This window comes from Miscanthus floridulus, chromosome 19 (genome assembly GCF_019320115.1).
Source record: "Miscanthus floridulus cultivar M001 chromosome 19, ASM1932011v1, whole genome shotgun sequence".
Classification (NCBI taxonomy): Eukaryota; Viridiplantae; Streptophyta; class Magnoliopsida; order Poales; family Poaceae; genus Miscanthus; species Miscanthus floridulus.
This window is the reverse complement of record NC_089598.1, coordinates 63,669,864-63,689,570: the sequence shown is the minus strand read 5'-3', so window position 1 is coordinate 63,689,570 and position 19,707 is coordinate 63,669,864. Positions and strand designations below refer to the sequence as shown.

Sequence of the window (19,707 nt, the reverse complement as noted above, 5' to 3'; positions counted from 1 at the left end):
TAGTGTTTATACAACGTACCACATATCAACAGGCTAAGCAACGAGACGCACGACAGCTGAATCCGAATCAATCTGCGTTAGAGTACATGGCCGCAAGCAGGGCCAGGTCTCGGGATCCGACCACATACAAGCAACAATTGTCGCTGTGTCCGATAGCTTGTGGTCCGGAATCCAACTCGTTTTCAGCGCCACGCGTCACCAGGAGGAGTCCGTGCAACCATGCAAGCTAATTATGGAAATCACAAAGACGTTGAAGCCTCCAAGTGTCACCAGACATGCAAGCAAGGAGACTTGTGCATGTAAGAGCATCTTCACATTTACTCTCAAGAGAGCCGCGGGCCTCGGAGGGAACCTGGCGTGGCCGCGTCGACGTTTTCACTGTGGGGCGCTGGATCTTCATCGCCGGTCTGGGGTTGCCGCCGTACGAGCGCAGCGCGTCCTTTCGCGGCCGCCCGGCACTGGCCGCTCGTCGCGGTGAACACCCCGGGTGGCTGGACTGGGGGCCCTTGTGTTGTGTGGCCCGCCTAGCAGTGGCTGGTGTGGATCTGCATCGCCGGGCTGGGCCTGCCGCCGTACACACGCAGCGCGTCCTTTCGTGGCCGTCCGGTGCAGTGAGCGGCCCTGGTGTCTGGAGTGTGGGTCCCCTGTGCTGGGTGGCCCGCTTGGTGGTGGTTGGTGTGTGGTCATGGGCGGGGTATGCTGGCCAGGCCAGTACTGTTCTGGCCGGTGGTTGTCGATGTGGGATTGGCGGCCGGGAGATGCGCGGCGCCCAAGTTTCCGCGCCTGCAGCGGCCTCGACTGCGGGCAGCGTGGGCCGAGGCCGTTGTCGGCCAGCGATTGGCGTGGGGGGTGATGGTGGGTCCGAGGCTTCAGGAGCAGGCAGGCGGAGGCACGGCCGGTTCGTCGTCGGGTTTACTGTTGGCGCCGGACGGGGAGGCCGTTGTCGAGGTCTGGTTGGTTGGTTCGGTCGTCTAGGCCCACCTGTCGGCGCTTCCCAAAGAAGAAACCTCGGCAAATAAGAGCTGCCTCCGACGGTTCAATCATTCCCTTTCGGTCCATTCCTTTCCAGGTGCGTAAGCGGTCTTCCTTTCTCTCCCCTTCCTCGCTCCTCTCTGTTTGTGCGATTTCTCCCTGTCGCCGCCATGGCAGGAGTGCGGGCCGTGGCGTGTAGCCGCCATGGACGGGATGCGGGCGGTGGCTCCGCCATGCGCTGTTAGGGTCGGTGTGTGGTCGGCGGATGGCGTGTAGCCGCCATGGCAGGGGTGCGCGCGGTGGCTCCGCCGTGTCTTTTCCTAAGCGCCGTTAGGGTCAGCCTGTAGTCGGAGGATAGTTCTGAGTCCGCTGCCTCGGCATCGACGTTGGGGGCGGGTGGTCCCATTGCGACTCCATCCTCCGGCGGCGGTCACGGTGTTGAATCTGGAGTGGTGGCGGACGATTTGTGTGGACTCTGCATTCAGTTTCGAGGGGGGGTGGTTGCGCTGTGTTGCGGCGGCGGTCATGGTCTTCCTCCGTCCTCCGACGGCGGTCGTGGTGTTCAATCTGGAGTGGTGGGGCGATTTTTGTGGCCTCTGCTTTGAGTTTGGAGGAGGGTGGCTGCGCCGTGCTGCGGCGGTGGTCACGGTGTTCAATCTGGAGCGGTGGGGAGCGTTTTTTGTGGTCTGTAGTTTGGGTTGGGGGGATGGTATGGATGACCTGTGATTTTGATTTCCTTTTGGTGTTGGTGGTTGCGGTGAGCTATGTTGTTCATCCATGATTTCTTCAGCTGCAGAGTGTTGTTCTTAGTTTCTTCTTGTGTTATGCACAGTTTCTGTGGATTGATACTTCCTTCTTCCTGTTACTCTCTGATACATGCTATAATTTCGTTTTTCCCAGGCGTGGTTTCTGCGGAAAGTGGGTTCCTGTGCTAGGGAGTCCAAGGGAAGAGAAAAGAAGTTGAGGCAACTCAGGTATGAATTTTTTCACATGCATTCCTGCTTTTCAGTCGAAGTATGATGTGCCTTTGTGCATTGCCTTCTTGTGCTAGACGAAACTAACTGAATGACAGTTTTCGTTTCTTTTTACTTGGGGGTTTGCGTTTTCTATATTTGTGTGTTCCTTGTGTTTGCTTTGAAACAAATATTCCGTTTGGGAAAAACTTGGCTTTGTGTGTGGAACTTTGGAACAGTTAGGAGGACAGTGCCCGATGTTTATTGTTGGTGCATCCTACCTGTCGCTGCTACAAGCTGTGGCTGTTAGATGTGCCTTACCCAATGTGTCTCTCGTTTCTGAGGTTGCTGCGGATGGAGGTGCAGTCTACGGTGTTGAAGTTGAGGTACCCCCTGCTCATCCCAATTGTTTCGGGCGCACGGTGATTTTTTGGGCATCTGAAAATTTGGGTGGCAGTGCTGGTTGTGAGGAGGCTGCTCTGCAGGCTGTTTCTTTCTTTCAGAGTATCTATGGGTTTATTCTAGTGGATTATAGCTTCCAGGGTCTGATGTTATAGGAGCATCGCCCAGACGGCGATTTCTGTTGCTGCTAGATCTGGTTAGTTTGGTTTCAAGGACACTGGGCGTAGCTTGGGTAGTCAGCCAGATCTAGCCACTGAGTCTGAGCGCGTGTTTAGTTGGGTGAAAGTTGAAAATTTGGCTACTGTAGCACTTTTGTTTTTATTTGGCAAATAGTCTTTAATCATGGACTAATTAGGCTCAAAACGTTCGTCTCGTAATTTTTAACCAAACTGTGCAATTAGTTTTTTTTTCGTCTATATTTAATGCTCCAGGCATGTATCGCAAGATTCGATGTGGTGACTACTGTAACACTTTTTTGAAATTTGGGGTGGAAACTAAACACGCGCTGAGTGTTTTTTAAACGAGGTGTCTATGCGAATAAATAAAGAGGTACTTTGGGTTGGCTACCGTCTCTGCTTTTCCTGGGTTCTTTATTAGTGTTGTTTGTATGTGTCCAAACAAATGTAGGGGATTGGCTGATGGAGACTTACTGCGTTGATGGTGGCGAGGCATCCTGTATGTTCTGTGCTGTCTAGACCGTTTGATATGGTAGCCTAGCCTTGTAGGTGGCCTCTACGAATATTGCTAAGGCTTTACTCTTGTCTGTTTTGACGTCCAGCCTCTACCGTGCTGGCCTAGTCGCAGTCAGGATCCAGGCAACCAAGGAAGAGATGTATGTGTGGCCTATAAATATTTTCCTAATTACGTGACAAGGATCCGATGTCAATTTTTTGAGATGAGTTTGTCTAATCCTTTTAGCCAGGGGAGCCTATTATGTCCTGCCTGTCTTTCCCCCTTCTCACAATCGACGCAGGCGCCGGACGTATTTAGACCAGAAAGAAATAGCTTCGGCAGGTACTCCGTCATTTGTGGGGTGATAGACATTGGTTCTCTTCCTTGTGTGTCTTCTTTGTGCTGCTGTCATTGTTGTTCTTCATGTTGGATGGTACTATGGAGCGCCCGAATATGAGTGTACGTACTGTCGTGCTGTATTTTGGCACCAGGAGAGGCTTAGGTCTGAATTCAGTGTTGGTAATATAGTTTACAATAGATGTTGCAAGGGTGGAAAAGTTGTGCTGCCACGTTTATAGGACCGGCCTGAGCCTCTTGCATCTTTGGCTAGATTTGATGGTGATGCACGTTGTAGACGTTTTTGAAGAACATAGGACAGTACAACTGTCTATGAGCTTTCATATCCATGGGGGCAAATATAGATAGGTCTTTGGTGGTGTTTGATTCTTTAGTCGCTCCTAAAATTCATGTCACATCGAATGTTTAGATACTACTAAGGAGCATTAAATATATATTAATTATAAAATCAATTACATAGATGGAGGTTAATTTACGAGACGAATTTTCTAAGCCTAATTAATCTATCATTAGCACATGTTTACTGTAGCACCACGTTGTCAAATTATGGAGTAATTAGGCTTAAAAGATTCGTCTCGTAAATTAGTCACAAGTTGTGCAATTAGTTTCGTAATTAGTCTATATTTAATACTCCATACATGTGTCCAAATATTCGATGTGACAGAAATTTTAGAAGGTACTGCAGAAACCAAACATGCCTTTGAATGATGGTCGCGGGCCTCCTGTCTTTAAATTTTCTGGCCAAGTTCATCATCGTATTGGATCATTGCTTCCAAGCGATGGTAGCCCTCCTAAATTTCTCCAGCTCTATATTTATGATACTACAAACCAGGTGAGAAATAGGTTGCGTGCCCCCAATCCAAATGAAAGGCCAGAGGATGGAGAAGATGGTGACTAGGCTGCCTCATATCGAGCACGCAGGCGAGCTATGTGACAGCTGCCTGGTCGGGAAGCAAAGAATGCTGCTGTTCCCGAAAACGGTGAAGTACCGCGCGGCAGAGGCCCTCGAGCTAGTCCAGGGTGACCTCTGCGGACTGATCACGCCGGTGATGCACGACGGGCGCAAGTATTTCATCTTGCTGGTGGATGACTGCAGCCAATTCATGTGGCTGCAGCTTCTGACCAGCAAGACCGAGGCAACGGAAGCGGTCAAGAAGTTCAAAGCGTGCGCGGAGGCGCAGAGCGGCAAGAAGTTGGGCGTGCCGCGGACTGATCGTGGCGGTGAATTCACTTTGGTGAAGTTCGCTGCATACTGTGCGGATCAGGGTGTGGTGCGATACCACACGGCGTCGTACTCGACATAGCAGAATGGTGTGGTGGAGCCACGGAACAAAACTGTGGTCGGCAAGGCTCGATCCATGATGAAGGCCAAAAGCATGCCAGCAATGTTCTGGGGAGAGGCGGTGACCACGGCAGTGCTCATCCTCAACCACGCACCCACCAAGACCCTGAAGGGCAAGACGTCGTTCGAGGCTTGGCATGGACGCAAGCTGAATGTGTCCTTCGTTAGGACATTTGGCTGCTTCGGCCATGTGAAGAACACCAAGCCTCACCTCGGCAAGCTGGAAGACAAGAGCATGCGCGATGGTGCTCCTAGGCTACGAGGAGGGCACCAAGGCATATCGGCTCTATGATCCCAAGAGAGGCAAGGTGGTGATCTCTAGGGATGTGGTGTTCGATGAGATGGCGGCCTCGGACTGGGAGGGTCCGGGCACGGGGGAAGCTGGCAGCTTGAGCAGCACCTTCGTTGTCGAACACTTAGTCATCCACGGTGGTGGAGACGCTGGAGAAGAGGTGCCGACCATCCTAGGAGTGGTGATGAGTGGTCCAGCAGCAATGTTGACCACTCTAGAGGGGGTGCCAAGCACTTCAGCAGCAGTGCGGAGCGCTCTAGCAGTGGAGCCGACCACTCCAGGAGTGGTGCCAATCGCTCCAGCAGTGGATTCGACCACTCTAGCAGTGGTGCCGAGCGGTCCAGCAGCGATGTCGACCACTCTGACAGAGCAGGGAGGCCATGGACCACCGATCAAGTTCACCTCTCCACCCACCGACATCGACGAGTACGTGGACGCTTTCCATGACAACAAGGAGGTACGGTTCAGGCGGGTGGACAACATCGTCGGCGAAGGGGGAGCTCCTGGGTTGGCCAGTCGTTTTCTCGATGACCCAGAGCTGCTCCTTGTTAGTGCAGAGGAGCCACCAACGTTTGCAGTGGCTGAACGCGACGACAATTGACGTCGGGTGATGTTGGAAGAGATGAAGGCCATCGAGGACAATGGGACATGGGAGATGGTGCATCCACTGGTGGGCTACAGGCCGATCGGGTTGAAGTGGGTCTACAAGGTGAAGCGGGACGAGCGTGGCACCATTGCCATGTACAAGGCTCGGCTCGTCACCCGCGGCTTCTGCAGCGTGAGGGCATCAACTTCGAGGAAGTCTTTGCTCTGGTGGCGCGAATGGTAGTAGCGAAGGATTGGTGCGTCCACCACCTCGATGTCAAGTTTGCGTTCCTCAATGGCGAGCTTGCGGAGACGGTCTTCGTCAAGCAAGCTCCGAGCTTTGCTGTCAAGGGCGCTGAGCACAAGGTTCTCAAGCTGCGCAAGGCGCTCTACGAGCTGCGACAGGCCTCTCGGGCGTAGAACGTCGAGCTCGACGCCACCTTGGGGGAGCTTTGGTTCACTTACTGCGCCACAGCGCATGCGCTGTACACGTGACGACGGGGGAAGAAGGAGCTCATCGTCGGCGTGTATGTGGACGACCTGATCGTCACTGGAGCGCGGGCGGAGGACATCGACGGCTTCAAGCGTGAGATGGCTGCTCGTTTCAAAATGAGCGATCTCGACGCGCTCTCCTACTACCTCAGCATTGAGGTGAAGCAGGGGAAGGAGCACATCTCCCTGGGCCAGCGCGCCTATGCGGAGAAGCTGCTAGAGCGCAGCGTCCTGGCGGAGTGCAAGCCGTGCGCAACTTAAATGGAGGAGCGACTGAAGTTGTCCAAGCACAGCATGGCGGCGAAGGTGAACGCAACGCGCTACCAGAACATCATCGATGGGCTGCGCTACCTCACACATACTCGGGCGGACATCATGTTCGCGGTCGGGTATGTCAATCGCTTCATGGAGGACCTACACAAGGATCACTAGACGACGGTAAAGAGGCTGCTGCACTACGTCAAGGGGACGCTCGATCAAGCGATCATCTTTCCCAAGAGTGGCAGCAAGGGTGGGCTACGGCTCACGGTCTTCATTGAGGCACCCCCAAGGCAAAGGAAGGTGAGTCGGAGCTCACTCTTTTCAGCGACGCAGACATGGCGGGTGACATCGACGGGCGACGGAGCACCTCCGGTATGCTCGTCTTCCTTGGAGTGGCCCCCATTGCTTGGGAGTCGTTGAAGCAATAGATCATGGCGCTATCGACGTGCGAGGCGGAGTACGTCACTACAGCCACGGCGTGCATGCCAGGCTGTCTGGCTACGTCGGCTGCTGGGCATGCTGACTGACGAGGAAGCTCACCCGCTAGCTCTGATGGTGGACAACCAGCCCATCATCGCCCTCGCCAAGAACCATGTCCTCCACGATCAGAGTAAGTACATTGACATCAAGTTCCACTTCCTCTAGGACTGCATCGATGGAGGGCAGATCATCATCGAGTTCGTCGAGATTGGCAGACAGCTCACTGACATCCTCACCAAGTCACTCGGGCGTCTGCGGTTCATGGAGCTGAGGAAGATGATTGGCATGGATGAGGTTAAGGCATCGGGTTAGCAGCAGAATTAGGAGAAGAATTGTAAGACATAATCTGCTGTTGATCTCTCTCTTGCTGCAGCAGAGTTGGCATTTGGTCAGCTCAGCTGTCTAGTCTCTACTGTTGTAGCAGTATGGTAATAGGTCACCTTTAGTACATTAGTTGGTAGCTATTACATCAGTCATGTCTTGGTAGTGGTCTGATCTAAGCTTTGTACTGCTAGTACTAGGAGTAGTTGGTGTACCTTAGGAGTAGGTAGTTGGTGTACCTTAGGAATAGGTAGTTGGTGTACTCACCAACAACTACGTACCTAGTAGAGGTACTAGCACTTGTATATATATCACACCTAAGGCAATGCAAAGAGTAGTTCAGTTTACCACATCTAGAAGCAAAGCTTTCGGCCAGCGATGAGCTTGTGCTGTGTGTGTGAGTTGTTCTCAATATCTTCTTCTACCTCTAGTCATAGTGAGTGAGTGTGCTGATAAACTTACTGCTTACCTGTGCAGGACAGCCGAGGGACCAACAAGCGGAACACCTGGACAAAGTGCGCTGCCAAGTTTTTATTTGAAACATTCCTTCTTATATGCATGGATGCTCTCCTACCACTCACACTTGCTCTCTCTAGGTACCTGGAGACAATACTGCTCTTTTGCTCTCCCGGGTTCACTCCCGGTGATGATTCAGGAAGACTTCTGGTTCTTTTGTTGGTGTGTCCTACGACAGAACTGATGCGCTCAGTGCCGGAACGCCAGGGTCTCCATTGGTAGCTATGCGTGAAGGAGCTGGCCTGTTCAGACCTCTCTGCCCGTCTCTTTTGTAGATGTGCACTAGCACATGGCTAATACGCTCGATGCTCCATCGTCGTCTCAATTGGCAATTGTACCTGAAGAACTTCCTAGCTTATCTAGACCTGTAGTATTCGGTTTGTAAATATAAAGGTTGCTCCATGTGCCTTGGCTACACTGAAACTCCGCGGCTTAGCCAGCTGCCTAGGCAAACATTGTAATGTGACTCGGCATGGTTAGGCATTGCGGCCATCCCGTGTCGTCCATGCTATGAATGCTCTGGAAGACAGCTAGAACTCCTATGTTGTCTGATCAATCAGCCTGTTCGGCTGGGTACGATCGTGGATTATTACTGCTGGCTAGTTTGGTGTGAGAGAAAAATACTATTCTGGCTAGAAATTTACGATCGTTTACGACCAAGCGAACAGGCCGAATGTTAGCTTGATTTGCTGAAATTTATCATCGTTTGGTTTCCCTCCCTTTGCCTTGTTTATTCGTGCCTATCTGTCTCTTCGTTGCCGTGCTCTATTTTTACCTGCTTATCTAACAAGTGTTTTCTTTGTTACGGGATATTCTTTCCAATCGGTCATTCCTTTTACCACTTTCCTGCTCCATGGATTTGGTCTATTTCCTCCATGGATTTGGTCTATTTCCTCCATGGATTTGTCTATTTCCTCCAGTTCACAGCTATGAACTCCATGGATTTGGTCGGCCTCCAACAGAGGTAAGACGTGGCACCGAAGGTACTACCCGTTGCTCCATAAGCATCCTCTTGGACCTCTTCTTACTTCCAGACCACGCAGATCTAGTTATTGCAAGGATTTTTTTTTCCTTTACTGAATGGGACTCTCTGTTTCAGGCCCCAATCATTCTCAGGATCGATAGGAAGCACCTGTTCGCTCTGGCCACACAGGAGCTTGGCTTGTCAGTTCAGACAGAGAAGACGATGCAGATCGGTGATAAGTTCATCACTGTGATCGAGATTGTCAGCACTGAGGCAAGCACATGGCTAGAACAAGGAAATAAACAAGTTTATGGTGAGTTTGCTTCCACAGATCAGCTGTCTATCCAAAACGTGTATCAGGCTGCGTTAAACTATGTAGAGGAAAAGGAATTGGTTAGAGTTGATGATTATAACTTTAAGGCCCTGTTTGGTTTACACGTGCTTCTAAAATTCTTGTCACATCGAATGTTTAGACACATGCATAGAGTATTAAATATAGACTAATTACGAAGCTAATTACACAACTTGCGATTAATTTGCGAGACGAATCTTTTAAGCCTAATTAGTTCATGATTTGACAATGTTGTGCTATAGTAAACATGTGCTAATGATAGATTGGTTAGGCTTAAAAAATTCGTCTCGCAAATTAGCCTCCATCTATGTAATTGATTTTGTAATTAATCTATATTTAATGCTGTTTATTAGTATCTAAACATTCGATATGATATGAATTTTTAAAACGACTAAAGAACCAAACACCCTATGAGTGCATCATGCAGCTAAAGAGTGATGTGTCTCGCTCTAAATCATGGGCAACACTTCACGAAACTGATGCAGCTTTGCTCAGAAGGAACATCAAGGCACTTGGCATTTCGTTCCACAGCCTGCTACGCAAGATGGACCCTCTATCCTAGCTGAGGGTCTGTTCGTGCTTCCCGATCTGCTCTCCGCTCAGCCAACGCGTTCGACACCGAGCCTCGGAAATCTGTTCGCTTCGTTGACTGGTATACACAGCAGATTAATATCATTGCTTGGTAGTTCGTCGCAGGACTAGCTTTTCTGTGCGTAGAGGACCAAGAGGAAAAACTATGCAGACTAGCTTTTCTGTGCGTAGAGGACAATCGTCCTGATTTGCCTGTGCTTTTGTTATCGTTTAGCAAATGTGCTATCTATGTACACGTAAATTATGTCGCTGCCTTAATTAAACCAGTCTTTCTTCCTCTGTTTAGTTCCTGTTTGAGATAGATTGTGTATCGGTGGTTAAGTTAGACGATCTTCTTAGTTCGTCGATTCACATATCTTCTTACAACCTCGCCAACGATGGCCGTCCGCACAGCACGAACAGGTGGGACCCACACCCATTGCCCGTGAGACTCAGACAAGTGGGTCGCGGCGAGCCAGCCAATCGCCATGCGACAACGCCCACCTCTCGTCCAGTCACTATTCACACACACAGCTCGTCGACAAGCCGAACGGACCGCTTTTCTCACGCTTGACCAATACTAGGTCGACAACGGCCTACTGAAACAGGACCCCGTTGCGAACATCACGCCCCTACAGGCCTACACACACCCACGCCGCCGTCATGTGGGCCGCACCTTCACCAGGTAGGCCACGACCTAGGCGGGACCAACCAGTTAGCGAGCGCGTGCCACTATACACGCCGTTGGACACGAGCGGATAACGCGCGGCCTGGTTTCTTCTTCCCCTCTCAACCGGTGGCTTTTACATTTTTATCATTACAAAGATCGACACTCATCCGAATATCATTCTTAGAATGACACTTGCAACTTTACCAGATGAGAGAAGTTTTAGTTTTAGATTTACCACTTTTTGTGCATGTGGCATGCCACGCCAGCTCGACACGCTGACGCCTAGTCAATATGGGCACATGAAATGTCCTTGCTACCCCTGCCTTGCTCCTCTCTCTTCATCTCCGACAGCCGGGTCCCACAGCACCTGTCACTGCCAGGTGGGCCTTACTCGTCAGTTTTGTCTTCCAGCTCCAGCACCTGGATGGGAGACAGCCCGCTCGCATGGGGTTGGAGGTGGAGTTGGTGCTGGCCACCAACTTGTCCCGGTGCCGGTGCACTATCGGATAAGTGGTTGCCATGGCCTGAAGCACACGCATACATGCATGCATGTGGAAGAAGGAAGATGGAGAGAGACGTGCAACGCAGGCGGGCGAGGCCGCCGTCACCAACATAGGAAGCGCGGGGCGAGTTCATGTGGCCGCGCGGAGAAGCCGTGCGAGTAGACGACCTTGAAGCGCGCGCGATCCCTGCTGGCCCCGAACTCGGCGTACGCCAGGTACCGCTCATCCTGGAGCCGCACCCTAGGCGCGGTCACCGACGGGCCCTGGGCGTCCCGCACAACATCGGCGGAGGCAGCCGGACGACGTTCAGGAACCACCCCGCCACCAGCGCCACGGCCGCCAAGAGCACGAGCAGCCCCACCCGCGGGGTGCTCATCGTGCTCCCGGTCATCGTCACTGCCGCAGCAATGGTAACCAGTCACACACACCGCGCATGTAGGCCAAGCAGACCCAGCACACCATGGCTGCACGCATTGCGCCGATCGCGAGCGACTAGTAGCCTGTGGAGGCAGTTGCACGCATTGCGAAGGCCGAAATGGTGGCTCATCCGCTGGGGAGCTCGCATGGGGAGCAGCTGCTCCGGCGAGCTGGGCGTGAAGGCCGTGCCGAGCCTGTGGTGTGTGCCACATCCGGGCGCTGGGCGATGGTGCTCCTGCGCGTGGACGGAGGAGCGTGGCCTGTCTGGCTGTCTCCCATCCAGGTGCTGGAGCTGGAAGATGAAGCTGACGAGTGGGGCCCACCTGACAGTGACAGGTGCTGCGGGACCCGGCTGTCGGAGATGGAGAGAGAGTTGCAAGGCAGGGATAGCAAGGACATTTCACGTGCCCATGCTAACTAGGCGTCAACGTGTTAAGCTGGCGTGGCATGCCACATTCGTAAAAGTGGTAAATCTAAAATTAAAACTTCTCTCATCTAGTAAAGTTATAAATGTTATTCTCACAGTGATATCCGGATGAGTACCGATCTTTATAACGGCAAAAATGTAAAAGCCCCTCTCAACTCTATCCCTTGGGCGTTTTCTCCTTTCCTCCCCCCTCTTCTTTCTTTCTCGCTCACGCTCACGCAGGCGACGGCGACGCACCGGCGAGAAGGACTAAATCTGCGTCCCAGCCGGTTGGCGTCGCATAAGCCCGAGCAAACCCTGGTTCCGGTGAGTGCTGACAAACCCCTCCCCCCGCCCCACATTTTATCTTAATATCTTCTGGGGTCTAGAAGCTTAGCAGCGGTCCCCGTTTAGATTTTATTACCTGCTGCCGTCGCATCCTTGATGCTCGAGCCCGCGGTTACTCTGGTGTCATCCCACTGTTCTGCTCTAGCAAAAAGCTAGGTTTTTTTCTAATACTTCAGCACATTGAGGTAGACAAAGAAGATTCGAATCACTGCATAGCACTGATTATACTTTATACTGAAAGATGATGTAGATCCAGGGACGTTTGTTTTTTTACACGCATGTGCGTGCTGCTAGAGATATTTTTAGTTAGTTATGCCAGCCACTGTCCTTTGTTTAATGTACGGGAGACAGAGAGATGTGTAGCTGATAAATAAATTGATACGATATGCGGTCTGATTGTTTAGTTCATTACTGCCACGCGCGTTAGCAGCTAAAACTCAGGGTTCGACAGCACCACGGATCCTTGCACCTACTTACTGGATGGATGTTTTCGCCTCTGCTTCATCCCCACTGCACTAACATAGTCCAGCCTTACTTCTGTTGCAGATAAAGGCGAGTGGATTCCAGAGTTTCAGAAGCACGCTCCAAAATGGTATGTATCGATCTATCTATGCCCAACACAGTTATGGGTGTTTCGTGAATCGTACAGTCGCTGTACACAAATATGTTCATACAGAATGCAGGAGGTGCGCCGTTCCTCTCGGTTGTCGAACCGAGCCCAGAGATGAAGATCATGGAGATGAATGTCACAAACACAGTGGTTGCTATTGACATTAATCCTACCACAGCAGAACCATCCATAAGAGATATCTATTCTGCCCTTCGAAACCAATTTGGTTTCGGGACTAGCCCGGTGCATGTTGCATCCTTTCACACAGACTGTCATTCAGTTTGCCACAACTGAGGAGCGCGATCGTGTGCTCCTGCATGAGTTCCTTTATGGCGACAACTTCAACATGATACTCATACCATGGAACAGGAACTACCGGAGCAGGACCATTCTTTGGCAGACTCTGGTAGTAATAGATGTTAGTCACCTGCCTCCACATGCATGCTATGCCGATTCCCTGCAGCCATTGCTTTCGCCGCATTGCAAAGATGTTCAACCATATTTTTCGATCAAACAAGATGCCTGATGAGTAGAGGAGAAGTATATTGGTACCGTTCTACAATAATAAAGGGGATATTCAAAGTTGTACAAATTACCGGGAAATTAAGTTGATGAGCCATACTATGAAGCTATGGGAGAGAGTTATCGAGCATCGCTTGAGAGCAATAACGCGGGTCTCTATGAACCAATTTGGTTTCATGCCCGGAAGGTCAACCATGGAAGCCATTTTCTTAATAAGACAAGTTATGGAGCGGTATAGGGAGAAAAAGAAGGACCTACACATGGTTTTTATTGACTTGGAGAAGGCTTATGATAAAATACCAAGGAATGTTATGTGGTGGGCTTTGGACAAACATAAAGTCCCAACGAAGTACGTCGGGCTCATTAAGGACATGTACAACAATGTTGTGACTAGAGTTCGAACAAGTGATGGAGACACGGATGACTTCCCGATTAGGATAGGACTACATCAAGGATCAGCTTTGAGCCCTTATTTGTTTGCTTTAGTGATGGATGAGGTCACAAGGGACATACAAGGGGACATCCCTTGGTGTATGCTTTTCGCGGACGATGTAGTGCTAGTTGATGAAAGCCGGACATGAGTGAATCAGAAACTGGAGTTATGGCGGGAGACTTTGGAGTCCAAAGGTTTTAGACTTAGTAGAACTAAAACTGAGTATATGAGATGTGACTTCGGCACTACTACTCGGGAGGAGGAAGATGTTAGTTTGGAAGGTCAAGTAGTGCCTAGGATGGATACCTTTCGATATTTAGGATCAATGCTACAGAGGGACGGAGATATTGATGAAGATGTTAGCCATAGAATCAAAGCAGGGTGGATGAAGTGGCGGCAAGCGTCTGGTGTCCTATGTGACAAAAGGGTACCACAGAAGCTAAAATGCAAGTTTTATAGGACGACGATTAGACCTGCTATGTTGTATGGTGCAGAATGTTGGCCTACGAAAAGATGACATATTCAACAGCTAAGTGTCGCGGAAATGCGTATGTTGCGTTGGATTTGCGGGCATACAAGAAGGGATCGAGTTCGGAACGATGATATACGTGAGAGATTAGGGGTAGCGCCAATTGAAGAAAAGCTTGTCCAACACCGGTTGAGATGGTTTTGACATGTGCAACGGAGACCTCCAGATGCACCGGTGCGTAGTGGAATCCTAAGTCAGGATAGTAACGTGAAGAGAGGCAGAGGAAGACCGAAGTTGACTTGGGTAGAGGCAATAAAAGGAGACTTGAAAGGATAGAATATACCCAAAGACTTAGCCTTAGATAGGAATGCTTGGAAGACAGTTATTCACGTGCCTGAACCTTGATTGTTTCTGTTGGGTTTCAACTCTAGTCTACCCCAACTTGTTTAGGACTTAAACGTTTTGTTGTTGTTGTTGTTGCAACAAGCGAGCAGGAGCTTGCCGAGCTATTGCCTTTGCCCTTAGCACATCATCAATCCCTAGACAAGGTCATGTTGCTGTTCAGTATGCCCAGGAAAACGGCAAATGCAACCAAGCTTTCCCTGTCACAATGCAGGCATATCTTCATAATCAGGCACCCCCGTTTAAATCTGATTGTTCGCCGTCTGATTCGCCTGCCTCCCCATGGTCCTTGGATACAGGTAATTTTCCTAGCGCATATAAAGTGCACATCTGTCTTACACATAGTTTGCTTTGCTAACTACCAATAGCTGGACTGCTGATGTACCTTTTCATCTAATATCAGCCATGGAGTTTGGAGTAGACAGGGAGGTGCTTAACGAAGCATATGAGCAGCAGCACCTAGGTAACGTGTGTTCACACTAGATATATAATAATAAAATTACAAACATAAAAAATAGCTCTCCTATTTTGCAGCTAACCAAGAGCTTGAACGGCTATCATTGCATACGCCTGTGCGCCCGCTGTACACACCAGGTAGATAAGATTTCCATACATGTGGGTTCTGTTACAATGCTTACTACAGAATCTAAGATTATACGATCATTCGCTGCTTGTCTAGCTTCTTCGTCGGGAACAGCAGACTTCGAAGATGAGTGAAATTTTTGTATTTTGGTCTCTTTTGAAAATATTTTTTACAAAAAAGACCTACGCCAAAACGTTTGCTGAAAATAGACCATTTTTAGGCGTCTTAGAACATGACGCCGAGGTATAAGGGTCGGCGTCGACTGACACGACGCCGAGGTCTTGCCACGTCACGGACGACCCCGGTCGACGGTGACACGGTGGCGCGTGGGGTCCGAGACGTCGGCGTCGTCAGCCAACGCCACGGGCCGAACCTCGGCGCGGCGGGACTACGCGCCGAGCTATTGGCACCATCCGGCGCGCGGCCCAACAACGGTTCGTGGCCCAATAGCTCGGCGCGGGGTCACTTAACGCCGACCCACCAGGCTTGGCGCGGCCCGACTCAACGCCGAGGTCTGGTCCCTTGAAGCCGCGTCGCGGCCCCCTTCTTCTTCCTCTCTCCATTCTGAAACCGCCGGCTCTCCTCTCTGTTCTTCTCCCCCATGCCGCCACGAAACCCTAACCCCCAAAATCGACCCTAGGAGCCAGGATCTCGTCTCCCGAAGCTTCCTCGAGGTAATGGTCCCTCCCCTCCTCCAATTTATCCGCGTAGATGTGCTTGCATTGTCTCTAATCATGTGGAATCATGTGTGTATGGTGTTTTGGTATATGTGTGTTTGTATTTGCAAAATGTATGGCTTAGGATGATTGAGTGCATTGTTGTTTAACTATTTTATGTGCTGAACATGTTATGTTAGTTTGGTTTCTAGTTATTTTGGTCATTAGGGTTCTTTGTTTATTGTGGGTGTCATTGGGGTTAGTTATTTGTTGGTGATTAGGGTTAGTATGTATTTTAGTTATTTGTTGGTCATTACATTTCAATTTTTTATGACTAGAAATGATTATGTTGTTGGGGTTGAAAAAGATTAAATGATATATTTTACTTTCTACTTATTGGATTGAAACTCGCATGATATATTGATATGTGACACTACTTGTTGTGTGATGGCTGTAGATGGATAAATTAGTGCGGTTGTATCATGGAGGCCGTATTGTTAGGACAATAGATGATAGTTTGGAATTTCTAGACATGTGTGAGGAGTTGTTGATTTTTTCTGAAACACCATCTTTGACACAGTTAGTGGAGCGAGTGAAGGTTAAGTTAGGCTGGAATGAAGGAGACGTGCATGTTCAGTTTGAAGGTGTCATAGATGTTGGGTCGTTGAAGGGTCCTCGGATCAAATGGTTGCTCAAAATTACAAGCGAGTCTGAATGGAATGATTACAAGGTAGTTGTATTAGCCTCAGAAGTGTGATCTTTGGATTTAGTAGTAAGTAAGGAGTCCGGCTTAGGAAATGATAGCTTCCAAGCATGCCCATCTTCCCCCGCTCACATAGGTTATGGTCCTTTGTCTGAAGAAGAAATACTTGTCACATAACTAGGCTACGGTGGAGATGAGGAGGAGAATCCGGTTGCCGGTGGTGAGGGCAATCATGATAGTTATGAAGAGGATGATGATTATGTAATTGGTGATGCAGAAGAAGGTTTGGACGACGCTAGTGGAGACTTTTCTATTGAGGATGAGCTTAGTGACGAAGATGATCTTAGTGGTGAAGAAGACTTTGGTGATGCTAGGGCTACGAACCGTTTTGACATGGAGATAGCTGGAGATGATGAATCCTTCGTAGGGGAGATAGCCGAAGACTGATGACGATCGGCCTGTTGGTCGTCTTAATTTTAGGGAAATGGAGATATTGTCTAGAGTCTTGCCTTAGAGAGATTCACTAGTTGGTGATTTCGAGAACTTTAACCATGGTCACAGGGCAGTAGCTGATGGTGGGCCAAGTGATACAACAGTGATTCATCCATGGTAGCAAACAATATGTCCTTCCATATGATGAGCCAAACAGTGCCAGATGTTAGCGGTTGCCTCATCATATGGAAGGGCATATTATTTGCTACCATGGATGAGTCACTGTTGTATCACTTGGCCCATCATCAGCTACTGCCCTGTGACCATGGCTAAGGTCCTCGAAATCACCAACTAGTAGATCTCTCCAAGGCAAGACCCTAGACAATATCTTTATTTCTCTAAAATTGAGACGACCAACAGGCCGATCGTCATTAGAGTCTTCGGCTATCTCTCCTACGAAGGATTCATCATCTCCAGCTATCTCCATGTCAAAACGGTTCGTAGCCCTAGCATCACCAAAGTCTTCTTCACCACTAAGATCATCTTCGTCGCTAAGCTCATCCTCAATAGAAAAGTCTCCGCTAGTATCGTCCAAACCTTCTTCTGCATCACCAATTACATAATCATCATCCTCTTCATAACTATCATGATTGCCCTAACCATCGGCAACCGGATTCTCCTCCTCATCTCCACCGTAGCCTAGTTATGTGACAAGTATTTCTTCTTCAGACAAAGGACCATAACCTATGTGAGCGGGGGAAGATGGGCATGCTTGGAAGCTATCATTTCCTAAGCCGGACTCCTTACTTACTACTAAATCCAAAGATCGCACTTCTGATGCCAATACAACTACCTTGTAATCATTCCATTCAGTCTTGCTTGTAATTTTAAGCAACCGCTTGATCCAAGGACCCTTCAACGATCCAACATCTATGACAACCTTCAAACTGGACATGCACGTCTCCTTCATTCCAGCCTAACTTAACCTTCACTCGCTCCACTAACTATGTCAAAGATGGTGTTTCAGAAAAAATCAACAACTCCTCACACATGTCCAGAAATTCCAAGCTATCATCTCTTGTCCTAACAATACGGCCTTCATGATGCAACCTCACTAATTTATCTATCTATAACCATCACACAACAAGTAGTGTCACATATCAATATATCATGCGAGTTTCAATCCAATAAGTAGAAAGTAAAATATATCATTTAATCTTTTTCAACCCCAACAACATAATCATTTCTAGTCATAAAAAATTGAAATGTAATGACCAACAAATAACTAAAATACATACTAACCCTAATCACCAACAAATAACTAACCCTAATGACATCCACAATAAACAAAAAACCCTAATGACCAAAATAACTAGAAACCAAACTAACCTAACATGTTTAGCACATAAAATAGTTAAACAACAATGCACTCAATCATCCTAAGCCATACATTTTGCAAATACAAACACACATATACCAAAACACCATACACCCATAATTCCACATGATTAGAGACAATGCAAACACATCTACGCGGATAAATTGGAGGAGGTGAGGGACCATTACCTCGAGGAAGCTTCAGGAGACGAGATCCTGGCTCCTAGGGTCGATTTTGGGGGTTAGGGTTTCGTGGCGGCGTGGGGGAGAAGAACAGAGAGGAGAGCCGGTGGTTTCAGAATGGAGAGAGGAAGAAGGGGGCCGCGGTGCGGCTTCAAGGGACCAGACCTCGGCGTTGAGTCGGGACGCGCCGAGCCTGGTGGGTCGGCGTTAAGTGACCCCGCGCCGAGCTATTGGGCCACGAACCGTTGTTGGGCCGCCTGGGCCGCACGCCGGATGGTGCCAATAGCTTGGCGCGTAGTCCCGCCGCGCCGAGGTTCGGCCCGTGGCGTTGGCTGACACGACGTCGATGTCTCGGACCCCACGCGCCACCGTGTTGCCGTCGACCGGGGTCGTCCGTGACGTGGCAAGACCTCGACGTCGTGTCAGTCGACGCCGACCCTCATACCTCGGCGTCATGTTCTAAGACGCCTAAAAATGGTCTATTTTTAGCAAACGTTTTGGCGTAGGTCTTTTTGTAAAAAATGTTTTCAAAAGGGACCAAAATACAAAAATTTCACTCGAAGATGATGGCTGGGAATCAGATCGAAGCTGGCACCTTCGCTACCAGCAGTAGATCATAGGCCTTCAGCAGTTATGCCGTCCTTGATATCACTATCTCAGAACTTTTATGTATTGTCTGTGTATCCTATGCCGCACTTTGGCACCCTAGTTGAAGAACTCTACTGACTATTGTACGTTCCCAGTTGTGGCGCACTGCTCTTTAACGTATTAGTTTCGGACCATATGTTCCAGGTTATTTGCTTTTGTATTTGTTTTTCCATCGATTATGGTGAGTTTTTCACCGTTGCTTTTTTTCATCTGGATAGGGCTGATGAAGAAATAGTCACTTCTTAGTGTTCCTATACTTCGATTATCAGCATGAACCGTTACAATGACAAAATATTTGTGGCACCAACCCCGCGGGCGCGCGCTAATCACTAGTGAGTACTCGTCCATAGTTGGATCCATCCTGCACGAATGCAACTCGGCAGCAGCGCTACACAGCGTCGAGCCAACTAGCGAGCCGTCCGAGCTGCCGTATGATCCGCAAACAAGCGAGCCATCCGAGGCGCCGTCGAGCTGCAAGCGAACTATCAAGCGAGGCGTCAAGCCACAAGTATGCGTTACACTGCATCCGTACGTCTACACGGATACTACAGCTCGTCGACTCCTACTCGACCATTGTTTCGGCTTAGTCGGCATCACCCTAACTACGTTCGGGGGCTTAGCCATTACCACTGCTATAACAAAAGCTCGGAGTTGTCGATCAGCTCCCGACCAAAAATAATCGGTCGCAAAGTACCCGATTGCGAGGTGCCCGATTATGAGAAATTCCAAGGATAAAATTTATCAGATCTAGAGGACAAGATTGTGAGCACCCGATCAAGATGCCCGATCACAAGTTCTCCAAGATTGAATCTTA

At 49.4% G+C, this 19,707-nt stretch overlaps 1 protein-coding gene across 4 annotated transcripts; it reads left to right on the top strand.

Moving 5' to 3' along the window:
• Positions 1-445: 445 nt before the first annotated feature.
• On the top strand, positions 446-9,797 carry LOC136525378 (uncharacterized). 4 transcript variants are annotated; one of them, XR_010776508.1, is made up of 6 exons: positions 446-1,069; positions 1,873-2,311; positions 7,607-7,644; positions 7,726-8,628; positions 8,745-8,922; positions 9,389-9,720. XR_010776508.1 is itself a non-coding variant. In XM_066518385.1 (5 exons), the coding sequence occupies exons 3-5, from the start codon at positions 8,499-8,501 to the stop codon at positions 9,521-9,523; spliced, it is 366 nt and encodes a 121-aa protein (XP_066374482.1). In that variant the 5' UTR covers positions 1,085-2,311; positions 7,607-7,644; positions 7,726-8,498; the 3' UTR covers positions 9,524-9,797. The 4 variants fall into 4 exon arrangements, 1 of the variants encoding a protein (XP_066374482.1); XM_066518385.1 differs by lacking the exon at positions 446-1,069 and having other exon boundaries at positions 1,085-2,311; positions 7,726-8,609; positions 9,447-9,797; XR_010776506.1 differs by lacking the exon at positions 446-1,069 and having other exon boundaries at positions 1,086-2,311; positions 9,389-9,729.
• The last annotated feature ends 9,910 nt before the right edge of the window (positions 9,798-19,707 follow it).